This window comes from Lagopus muta, chromosome 4 (genome assembly GCF_023343835.1).
Source record: "Lagopus muta isolate bLagMut1 chromosome 4, bLagMut1 primary, whole genome shotgun sequence".
NCBI classification, from domain to species: Eukaryota; Metazoa; Chordata; class Aves; order Galliformes; family Phasianidae; genus Lagopus; species Lagopus muta.
In genome coordinates, this window is record NC_064436.1 from 15900511 (window position 1) to 15912536 (window position 12026).

Below are 12026 nucleotides of genomic sequence, written 5' to 3' on the forward strand. Positions count from 1 at the left end.
AGGACACAACTGTGTGTTGCAAGAGAAAAGCATTACTTCATGTTTTGTCTACGTATAATGGAATGATGCAATTTGACAACCCACTCTACCTACTGAGACATATATTTAAAGCAATTACTCAAAAACAGCCTGTAGTTTAGCACAGGATGCTCAGACGTATTAAACATCATTTCACCTTGCTTTGCACTTTTATGAGTATAAAACATAGTTGTAAGACTTGTAACATATTTTGCTCCCTCTCAAAAATGCTCCAGGTCTGTTCTCTTGTGCTGTGTTTCAGCTAGAGTGTTGACCTAGCATAAGATCAGCTGTGTTCCCTCCTTGCAGATTGACAGATAGATGCTTGTGATCTCAACACAGCACTGTTAGAAATGCTGCATTCTATATATGAGAAGGTTTATTTTGACATGGGGCTATCTTAAATAAAAACAAAAGGGGCATCTGCTTGTGGAACAGTGTTGGCCAGAGATGATACTCTGCTAACACTCAGTAAGTGATGCTGTCATAAATACTTGGCATTTGTGGTGAGTGAGTCATAATAAGACAGAATTCTACTCAGTGAACATGAACAGCAAAAATTAAGAGCGTGAAAAATAGGCATTTAAATACACCTTGGGATTTAGCTGTCATGTGTGCTGCTCCCACGTCAGGATTGTTTTGTATGGGAAGAAGGTTTAAAAATGGTGTTGGAAACAAATGTTAGCAGTCATCATCAGCAAAGGGTTGAAATGGAGCATGAGGCTGAGGATGGTTGTAGCTCGGCTACACTAGTCGTTAGTGCCACACTGTAAGTGCAGGTGGAGTTTATATGAGAGTTTGTGTCCTCACTTTATCCCACTTTTCTTGAACCAGAGCAAATCTGTTAAAAAGCGGAGTAATTAAGGATCTGCTTTTTTTTCCAGTGTTTGTTAAAACTTTCATTGTGACCCAAGTTGTGGAATATGTCTAAAAATCAGACTGCCAGTGGTCTTCTCAGGCATTTAGGACTGTATTCATGAAACAGTTCCTTTATTTTGTTCCACGCAGACCGAGAATCCCCTTGCCATGTGAAGCTATTGCGGTCTCAGAAGGTTGTTTATATCAGCTGTGGAGAGGAACACACAGCAGTTCTAACAAAGGTAAAGAAGTTCCAAAAGCTGGGAACCCTTGCTGCTGTCTTGCCTGAAGGTTTCACATTATTTTCCTAGGAAATGATGGAAAAGAACAAACCGAAGTTCCTTATTTTATCTGACTCCTGGAAAACAGACAAAGTGGAAAATAGTCTAATAATTTATTCTGAGATTCACTGCCAACATGAACCAGTGCTGTTTTTAAAATGAAGATGTTAGTAATCCGTGACAGCCTGAGTAAAACTCAGGTGAATCTCTTAAAGAAATGAGCTTTGTGCAGAAAAAAAACAACAAAAGAAACAAATATCCAAAGGGGTGATAACATAATGGTGTGTTGGAAGACAGAGTTACCGTGACTCAGAATAAAAGGCAAGTCAGACAGAATGGGCTGCCCCATCAGTGCTGTCTCAATGCCAGAGAGCTGCCAGTCACTCACAGCATTTACAAGAGGCTTTCGATTCCAAATCTACTGCTGTTTCCAAGTAGTGTGTAGTTTAGTAGACAGAGAATAGGACTAGCATTGGGAAGATCAGTGTTTAGTTCTTGCCTCACCCCAGCCACTTGTAGGTGTGCAGCTTCCTGGGTTGGTGCCTTAATTTTCTCTGTTGTACTGAAACTGAGTCTGAAAGAGCTGATCTTGAGGTTCCTGTGGGAAAGCTACTGTACAACACCATTGTGATTCTCATTCAAGGAAAAAGGTCACAGTCTATTTGAACAGCAGCTGACAGAGGTGAATGTATAGTATAGTGGAAATGGGTGCTGTTGAGCCACATTTAAGCCTACTGAGATTCAGGCTCATCTAGTAATGGTGGGGAGAAGCTTGTCTTCTGTAGGTATACCTGGAGATAATTTTGACACTGATGAATGGCAAGCTAGATGTTTGGTGGCTGCATTAGCAGAACACAAGTTTATTTTCTGAATCCTTTGGAATCCCCAGCAATTTCTGCTTCAGCTTGAGCTCGTAGTGAAGCTGGAGTCAAAGAGATGCTGCTGGGATATGGGTCCTAAATGGAGAATATGCTGTTTGGTTTGCTAACAGAGTGGAGGGGTGTTCACGTTCGGTGCAGGTTCCTGTGGGCAACTGGGACATGATTCCATGAATGATGAAGTGAACCCCCGAAGAGTTCTTGAGCTGATGGGCAGTGAAGTATCCCAGATTGCTTGTGGCAGGTGAGTACTGTGTGCAGTCAAAAATTTTCCTTCAGTGGAGGTTAATGCTGACACTGAGCCTTGTAAATAGAAGGAATAGTCTTGCTTTTGCATCGTGTGTGTCAAAATTAAGTTAATGTTAATTTTATTTCCCTGGAAAATTTTAAGTCCTTCTATTGGAGATTGGTTTTTAATTGAGGCTGTTTCTTGCGCCCCAGGCATGTGACACCTTTCCGTTTTAATGGTCAAGACAGACTCTAGGGCTGCAGCCCCTTTTGGTCACAAGATTCTAGCCTATTTCAGGAGGAGAGAAGTTAGTAACATAAGTGTTATGTTCTTGCCTTTTACACATGCAGGCTTAGCAAATGACTAAGCTAATTCAGTCTGTTATCCTGACATGAGCCAGCTAGTGCAGGCTGCTCTTAGTCACTTCCACCTGAAAAAACTTCCATCCTATAAAGTGGTGCCATCAAGTGGCAAAAGCTGAGCACTGGTGCTTTGCGCCAGCTTCTGGCCTGGGGGAAGTGAGAATAAATAGGTTCTTTTTTTTTTCTTCTTTTAATTATTAAACATGGCCCAAACTTTGTACCCATCTCTGTTACAGACATCACACTTTAGCCTTTGTGCCTTCTTCAGGAATGATCTATGCATTTGGCTGTGGAACAAGAGGCCAGCTCGGAACTGGGCACACTTGCAACGTTAAGTGTCCCTCTCCGGTGAAGGGTCACTGGGCAGCTCACAATGGGCAACTCTCAGGGAAACCTGGTATGTATTATGAGTGATTTGAAGTAGCAGATGGGCATAAGTCACTTCATCTCACCCATGTTGATCTAAAACCACCTTGACATTACACTGTAAGTGTACTGAGTGACCTCTGCTCTCTGTTAATCTGTGTGCCCTGTCTTATCATGGCAGAGCTCAACACTTGGTGATCTTGAGCACTGTTTTAATACTGATTTATGAGGGCTTTGGTTTCTCACCTATATAGCAACCTCACTGCTATTTAGAAATTACAGATTTCCCCTACTGCCAGCTCCTGTGTCCTCAAACAAAGAATCACAGAATCACAGAATTGTAGGGGTTGGAAGGGACCTCCAGAGATCATCGAGTCCAACCCCCCTGCCAAAGCAGGTTCCCTACACCAGGTCACACAGGTGGGCATCCAGGCAGGTCTTGAACATCTCCAGAGAAGGAGACTCCACCACCTCCCTGGGCAGCCTGTTCCAGTGCTCCGTCACCTCACCGTAAAGAAGTTCTTGTGCACATTTGTGCAGAACTTCCTATGCTGCAGTTTCTGGCTGTTTCAAGTGCTCAAGTGTTTCAGTACTTTCTCATTTCAGCCTGGCCCTCAAGGGGCCAGGTGTTCCTTGTAGTGTAAAGCACAAGACAGTGGAGGTGCAAATGTGGGGGGGAAAGGCAAAGAAGGATTAATCATCCTCTAATGCAACTGCATTTCTTTCCTCAACAGATGCCTGTAAATATCACATTGTTAAACATATCTTCTCTGGAGGAGACCAAACATTTGTGCTTTGTTCCAAATATGAGGTAAACCAAATCAAGTATCTTCTCGTATTTTCTCAAATCTGTTTTCCTGCCCCAGCCCTCAGATCACACCTTTGCATTTTGTTTTGTTTTGTTTTTACTGATCTCCTGAAAATGAGGTGGTGTTTTGGAGTCCATTCTACCTTACAAACCTTATCAAGGACAACACTTATTTACAACAGTACAGGAATTTACAACTTTTTTAGGTGTCTTCCTTTTGAGTCATGTCAAAGAGTGATTGGGAAGACACTGATATCAGTTTTTTCATCAGGGAGGGGAATTACTTCCTTGGCACATGGGAAGTAATGGACTGCTTTACTCCTGAGAGAGTGAGGTTCACATGATGAGAGTGTAAGGAAGTGGAATACACATTGGGATGGGATATTATCAGATCAGCTGGATAGTGAGCAGTTTTTCTGCTTCTATCATCTTATTTTTTTTCAGTAAGCATTTGACATACACATTTGAGGAATAGATGTAGTTGTAGAATAAATCTACTAAACCTTTGTTTATATGCACCGGAATTTGAAATTATACTTTCTTTCGCTTTTGACTTTTCCTCTTTTCTAAAATGTATTTGGTGATGATCTTGGCTTTTTCCATTCCTTTCCGTGCCTTTCCTTTTGGACTTATTGGTAATGGAGCAGATTCCTAATCAAACCTGTTCAGAGACCATACCCAGAAAGCTATCAGTTGTGTATAAAAAGCAGAAATTTTTAATGAGAAGGAGTTGTTGTACAAGCCTTGTCTTTGCTGAAATCTGTATCTTCTCACAGAATTCCTTGCCTGCTGATGATTTCCGGACCATAAATGAAACACGTTACACCTGTTTAATAAATGATGAAACTATAGATGTCTGGAGGCAAAAGCTTTTAGAAAAGAACAGTTCTAATTCTGTCAAGTAGGTATTGTGGCACTGGACAAGCCTTTTGTTGGAAGTTTTATTTAAATAATTTTGTTGGCTTCCGTGCCATGTTTTCACTTGAAATTCAGCAGCCCTTTCAAGTGTGTGTTTCTTGACAATATCCAAGGGGAGAACAAGTGCCAATCACAAGGATACCAGGTTAGAGCTTCCTAGCAAAACCAGAGGAATTTAAGGCTGCCTCACAATATTGCAAATAGTGGGTGGGAAATTGATTATGAAGTTGTTCTTCATTATGTTCTTAGAGTTCATGAAAAACAGCAAGAAGACTGTTTAAATTCTTCCCCGCCTGCCGTGAGAAGTGAAGAGTAGGTGGAGAGGAGACATTGCTAACATCCCTCTTTTCAAAGAGGAGTGTGACATGATACTGAGTGAGCCCCTTAACCTCTGCCTTTGAGTAGTGGGGTGTTCTTGGCATTGTTTCCCATAGAATGAAGGAAAGATGTCTGAAGAAATTTGCTTGGACATTTGTTTATACCTTCTCTCCCTGTTTTCTTTTGTCTTCTTGCTGCAAACAGTAACGTTGTTCAGATACTGTCCTCGGCTGCCTGCTGGAATGGAAGCTTCTTGGAGAAGAAGTAAGTGAAAAACAGAGTCAAGAACGGTAGCTTTCCCTTGAGGCAGACTGGAATCTCTTTTTGTCACTCGCCTGTTGCAATGGGCTTTAATTGTTCTGATCAAACAGGAGATTGGGCAAAGAGTGCCTACTAAAGAGGTAGGTGGTCAGAGTTGGGTCTAAGAAAGTGCATGGTGAGTAAGTGGCATGCTTGTTATTTTTCCTTATGAAATGAATATGAACTTTAAAAGAGGAATAGTAATATGGTATTAAAGGAGATTATTAATGCCAGATATTGGAGTAGTCTTACACCCAGCTGAGCTAGCTGGGGAAGGCTACTGATTGTGGAATTGTACGTCAGCACAGGCTGCTCTTGAAAAGTACGTGCAGGCCAGCATGGAAGCACTTTCCTTTTAGGGGACATCAGCTGTGGGAAATTTTGTGCTTTTGCTTGCGAAGGCAGGAGTTTCAAATGGGTGTAACTAACAATAGGTGGTGACAAGGATGTAATATGCATAGCTGAGTCAAAGGCTGCGGGTTGGGGAGGACTGTGTTGTCTGTGTCTGTAAATGCTGGGGAGGTAACAGCATGAGATGAGGTGGAGGAGGAATTTTTATGGTGATGTGATGAGTAAATGACCTGTAACTAGGTGAAGATGACTTAGTTACTCTGAATAATCTTTTGAGTAATCTTTTCCAAGAGCAGCTCAAAAAAGAAAACAAGCTACTCATTATTCTTGCATTTTTTCAGCTGGTACAATGGCTTCTTCTGTAGTGTTGCAAGGAGGCAACATGTGACTGTAGAAGAAGAGTTGTGTCATGTTGGATTAAATTGTAAGGTCTCCAATTTGAGTATTTGAGTCACTGCAAATAGTGTCAGGGCTCTTTGGAAAGGAGTAGAGTGTGTGATTTGTTCACCTCAGTGCAGTTCTCTTTCCACCTTAATGATGCCTTGACTAGTGCAGACTTTACCTGTACAGATCTGGGACCAAATGAATGATCAATTTGATGCCTTCAGTGCCCAAATGCCATTTAGTTTGCAGTGCAGCTCTGTGGCACACAGGGCAGAGTAGAGAAGCAGCATTTCTGTGTCTGTATGACTGGGCGTGCTGCAGTACTACTACTGAAGCTGCTTGTACAGCAGTGTGACTCTGAGGAGCTATTTCCAGCCTGGTGCTCATGTTGTTATGGAGATAACGACTCCAGAAGTCTATGATTAACTTCTCATTGCAGCTGCACCAGCAACCTGACAAATGCATCCCATGTTTAATAGGTACTGTTTCCTTCACAGCGTGTCTGATGAAACACATTCCTAGGGATATAGTGTCGTACACAAGGTCAGTGGAATTGTAGCAGTTATCTTTTTATTTTTACTGGCATCTGTGAAGTTATATCAAAGTGTTTGATAAGCTTTGTCTGTAAGAATCCTAAATCTGAACAAGGCCCAGAGGAGTTCTGAAGAGGGAATTGTGCATCTTGTCCTTAGCAAGAAGATGTGAAAATCTGCTTTGCTTCTAGTCTGATTAATTCCTTGGGGGTCAGTCCTTCATCACTTGCTGTCAGATAAAGCCAATATGCAGGTAATGTTTCCTCTTCCTTGAATTTATGTCTGCCATTTCTTTTTTTTTTGTGTGTGTAGAATTGATGAACATTTTAAGACCAGTCCAAAGATCCCAGGGATTGATTTGAACTCCACTAGAGTTCTGTTCGAGAAGCTGATGAACTCACAACATTCAATTCTCCTAGACCAGGTATTATACTTCATGGGTTTTTGGGTGTTCCTAGGGGGAATTAAAAGCTTTGTCCCTCTGTAACATGCAGGAAACAGCACGGTTTTGGGGGAACATTTGTATTTCAAATCTACAGGCTGGATCCATCATGGTATCAGTGAATCCATCTCCACCAACCTGGATGGATTTTGTTCTCAAAATCTGCCTCAAGAACTTCTTTTGAAAAAGTTTTGTTTCGTGGCGTCTAATTAAGGGTTGAAATGACTCCTGAAATCAAGTCTGTGTGTGTTATGCTTGTATATAATGACTATGTTCTCACTTCTGGTGAGTCAGCAGCTGAGTACTTCCAGGTTGTTCATTCTAACTCGGAACATTTTTCTTGTGAATGCAGAGATGTGTGAGAAAATAGTGTGTGTTCTCCATATTTTAAGCCCTAATTTTTACTTGTTTTTTTTTTCCTTGTTGTTTTTTTCTTGTTTGTTTTTGCTCTGGGTATGATCTTTGGCTTTTCTCAAGTCTTCTGACAGCCAAGTTAGGACTTAGCAATAATAGGTTCAGTGGCTCCTGAACTGTGTCACTGTCTTCAGTGAACTTTATGGGACCTTGAAGATCAGAGAGTAACAGTGGTTCTTACCTAATGGAGTCTTTTCTGATGAAATAATGAAGTTACACTTGTTAGCTGAGCTAGTAGGTCGCAGCAAGTATTATGCTATGATTTTGCTGCTAAAATCCATCCCAATTGCTCTTTTAATGCTGCTATTTCCTCAGGAGGAAATTGAGAAAGGCCTCATTATAAGGGTTCTGGCCTGAAACAGATATTTTACTGTGTGCCAAAAATTAGTAGGGGTAAAAAGCTTAAAGTAACTTAAGAAACTTAAAGTAACATTTTAGAACTGAGTATGTAAGATGTCTCTTCAGTTCATCTGATCTGCTGTACTCCATAGCTTTTCAGAATTTCTTAATTTCACTTTTGCTGTTTGTTCACTGGTCATATCTAATCATTGTTTTCAACCTCCCTGACTCCCCCTCAGCAGAAATAACTCAATGTGTTGAGTAGCCCTGTGGACTCTGGACTCTGCAGTCCTTGTTTTAGGCACAGTGGGATCATTGTACACCGACCTGTGGTACATTGAATTCTGTGTATTATAGGCATCAGAAAGAGACACTGATAGGAAGGTGTTGTGTGACATTTTGTCAGACTTGAACTGCAGCAGGTGAAATTTTACATCTTACCTGTCTGCTTCAGACAGAATTATTTCTGGAGAGCTTTATCTGTAAGGTTTGGTGACCGTTCTTCTGTGCTTTTATGCACATAAACAACTATTTCAGCAGTGCTGAATGATAAATTTATTGACTGGGCTTCCAAAGAAGGGATGTGACCTTCAGCAAGAGGGGTTAACAAACCTAGACGCCCCTGGAAAAACCTACCCAAACATCTGTGCATTTGGAATAAATGAGTTTAGTTGTGTCCTGTGGAGTGCTTCAAGGGATCGGAAGCAAAAGCTAAGTCTACTTATGCTCTTTGTGCTGTGTTTACACATCATTTGCGTTGTAGGAGCTCCATCATCCAGGGCAAGTTGCCTCATTTTGTCTTTTTTCCCTATAGATACTGAAGAGCTTTGAAAGCTTTTTGATTCCTCAGTTGTCCAGCTCACCACCAGATGTTGAGGCAATGAGGATCTATCTGATTCTCCCTGAATTCCCACCCTTCCAAGATTCAAAGTATTATATCACATTAACACTTCCTCTGGCAATGGCTATTCTGCGCTTGGACACCAATCCTAGCAAAGTTCTTGGTAAGAGGCCACCATTTCAGATGCGTGTTGCTCTCACCATCCAGTGAGGATACAAGTTACTGTCTTTTGATTTTTCAGTCACACTTCTATGTTGATTTGATTTTGGAGGTTTTGTTAACCATGGCTGCAGTGATAACGACAGTTGAGTATGACTTGTGGTGTGGTGTCAGGAAGCAGCTGCCTCTAAAAAGCAGCTAGAAGCCAAAAGCACACAAGGAATCCTCCTCCCAGAAACCTGTGCTTTCATGTAAAATAATTTTAAACATAACGTTTGAATTCTAAACATCAGATACATTGGAATGAATACTCTGCCATAAAGGTAAAATATGGGAAGCTAGATAGTTACAGTAATATAAAACCTATAATTTTACAGTGCTGTGGATAATAAATGAGGAAGCAGATTCAAGCTAAGCGTTGTTTTAATATAGGGGTAGAATATTTCGAAGAACACTTTCTAAGAAAGTTATTCTAATTCACCTTATCTAATTTACCTGCATTCAGAGACTCAATTCCAGAGAAATTTTCAAGCCTCTGTGTGAACACAGAGTTTTCATGTCATGAAGATTAAGTGAAATTGCTCTCTTAAATTTAATCAGATATGTCCCCATCCAAATATATTTTCTGTGTAAGGTAAATGAATGAAAACACTGCTAGCATAAAGTTAATTTAGCCCATGTGAAGTGCAGAAAAACCTATTGTTTGGTCTGTGGTCAACCGAAACACAACAGCTCATGTCCTGCATCTGAATTTTATGTCTGCTAACGTTATTTCATAATCAGCACAATGCTGAGAAGATAAGCTGCTCAAAATTGCTGTTCATGTTTGCAAAGATATTAGCTCTCTGCTGTTCTATTCTGTTTCTTAAGATTATCTTATACTAATGCTCATGTGTATAAAATGCTGTGTAATGTATTCAGGCATTCAGGCATATTCAGAAGCATTGCTCTGGTGAATTTTTTTTGAGGTTTAGTGGTTTATTATTGTATTTATTTATTTTATTCAAAGAGGATGTGAAAGCAGATTTCCTCCTCCACTTAGAGTTCCTTGTCCACTGCGATTGCTAGCGTAAAGAAGTGTAAAAGATTCTCTTTCTGTGGCACACATTTGTTGTGCTGACACTTCAGAGGATAAGCCAGCGCTTGTTTCTAACAGTAGATGTGATGTACTTTGCAGGTGGATTGGTTCCCTGATAGGCAGGGTCTGTTTGGAGGAAAGTTAGTGAGAAGTAATTCGGCTTATTAAAACAGAGGGATGTTGACTGCAGCTGTGCCAAGAGACACCCTCTGCCTCTTGCTATAAAAGTAGGTGGTACTGATGGAAAACTGACCAGAGAACTACTTTCTTATCACTGTAAAGGGACAGTGACTTGTCTGCAAGATCCCACAGTCTTGAACAGAAGATACTTGAAGTAACTGGAAAATCTTGAGGTCAGGCTTGTGCATTGATCATAGCTTGGGGCTGGATGGTGAGTGATATGGTTGATAATGGAAGGGTCGAAATTAGAAAGCTGTTCAGCTTCTGGTGTCTGCCCCTTCCTCTGCTTGCTTTTCTAATCCAACAGTCAGGAAGGAACTACGGAAGTTTTTGATGTGTTCCTCTATTTTCAGCTTTAGCTCCCCTCTTTTCACTTTCATGTAAGGAGCATCCAGTTCCAGATTTATTTTGATGTTCCTCTTCTTTTCAGATAACTGGTGGTCTCAAGTGTGTCCAAGATATTTCCTCAGGCTAGTGGATCTCTATAAAGGTGCAGTGGTTTACCTCCTGAGTGGAAGAAAGACATTGTTGATCCCAGTCTTGTTCAGTAGCTACATTACAGCTGCTCTCAGGCTTTTGGAGAAACTCCACAAGGTAAGCCTGGGTGTGTGTGTTGGCTCAAGATGATTCGGTCTTGTCTGCTCTTTGCCAGTTGTGGAGCAGCGCTGGTGTGTTCGCTGTCTCTTTGTTTGTTGAAACTCCACAGCAGTGAGGATGTGACTGGTTATTCTGAATTCAGTGTACTGGAAGGTTGCTCAGTTGTGACTCAAACGCTGGGAAAAATTGACCGTAAATGTTGGTGCCGAGCCACAAGACAGCATGCACTGCTGTGATACAAATGGCCTGCTACACTTCTGCTCCCACTGTATTTGTGCTCTTTCATCTGCATGAGGAGAAAGAAGAGCTAAAATAAAAAGAAGTTTCTCAATTTTCTAGAGCCTGTTTGTTGCAACCTGCTGTATTTGATTTTATGAAAGCACAACTGCCTGTTGTAAGCAAAATGCTGAATGCATCCGTATTTAAAAAACACTCTGCTTTTTCCCTAGGTAAATCAGAAAGTTAAACATATAGAATATGATAAGTTTTATATCCCTGAGATTTCCAGCTTGGTGGATATTCAAGAGGACTACCTCATGTGGTTCTTACATCAGGCTGGAATGGTAAGAGCTTTCACATGTACTCTGTTCACATTTGTGTCTCTCATGAAAGAGATCTATGTTTTCAATGTCCTCTTATTAGAGGGCGTAATGTATTCACTGGAGGAGCAGTAAGATTATTTAATTATAACAAGGAAAGAAATCCCTGATGTGAGAAAACAAACAAATAAATCCACCCAGAGATGCTGCAAGAGTAGAACGGGACTGCAGCAAATATTAGTGTACGTGTTTGTATGTACCTTCTAAATGTTGTGAGTGCTGTGTTCCCTCTCTCTCCCCTTCCATCCTGTACATAGAGCAGCTGTGTGCTTGCTTTTATTGAGCAGAACAATAAAACAGTGACCTAGTTTGATGTAACAGTAACAGTTTAAAATGTATCTAAGGCTAATTAGAAGAGTAATTTGCGTTGCAAGACTGGTCTTACACTGTTGTGTTGTGGCCTTACATTGTCTTCTGTTTCATGTGTTCTCTGCCTTGAGGGTTGCTTTTTTTGGTTTGTTTTTCTTCATAAGATAAGTTTCACCTCTCTCAGGCTAATGGACTTCTGTGCCAGTTAGTCCTCTCAGTAATGTTTGGGATGAGAGTTTTGAATTAGAAGTGTTTGTTTCCTTGAGAAGGAAATTCCCATGCTTTTCTTCAGGAGGAAGAGATTGGCTTGTGGGAGAAAAATTCCCTTTGGGTCACCTTTGAACTAGTCCATCCTAAGAAATGCACGACACAGTCTACAGAGAAAAAGATTTTCATTTCTTTCTCCTTTTTTTTTTCTCCTTCACAGAAAGTAAGACCATCTATCATGCAGGTAAGAAAATTGT

At 40.8% G+C, this 12026-nt stretch overlaps 1 protein-coding gene across 2 annotated transcripts in view; it reads left to right on the top strand.

Moving 5' to 3' along the window:
• Nucleotides 1–12026, top strand: part of HERC3 (HECT and RLD domain containing E3 ubiquitin protein ligase 3) — a 43427-nt gene that overhangs the window by 18564 nt on the left and 12837 nt on the right. The window contains exons 6-16 of one of the 2 annotated variants that reach the window (XM_048943439.1): nucleotides 1027–1118; nucleotides 2149–2279; nucleotides 2863–3023; nucleotides 3727–3803; nucleotides 4577–4701; nucleotides 5241–5300; nucleotides 6917–7028; nucleotides 8614–8803; nucleotides 10488–10651; nucleotides 11104–11217; nucleotides 11990–12013. In XM_048943439.1, the coding sequence (XP_048799396.1) occupies nucleotides 1027–1118; nucleotides 2149–2279; nucleotides 2863–3023; nucleotides 3727–3803; nucleotides 4577–4701; nucleotides 5241–5300; nucleotides 6917–7028; nucleotides 8614–8803; nucleotides 10488–10651; nucleotides 11104–11217; nucleotides 11990–12013 (1250 nt within the window). Of the gene's footprint in view, nucleotides 1–1026; nucleotides 1119–2148; nucleotides 2280–2862; nucleotides 3024–3726; nucleotides 3804–4576; nucleotides 4702–5240; nucleotides 5301–6916; nucleotides 7029–8613; nucleotides 8804–10487; nucleotides 10652–11103; nucleotides 11218–11989; nucleotides 12014–12026 lie in introns of those variants that run through there. The other variant, XR_007376794.1, reaches the window with a different exon arrangement.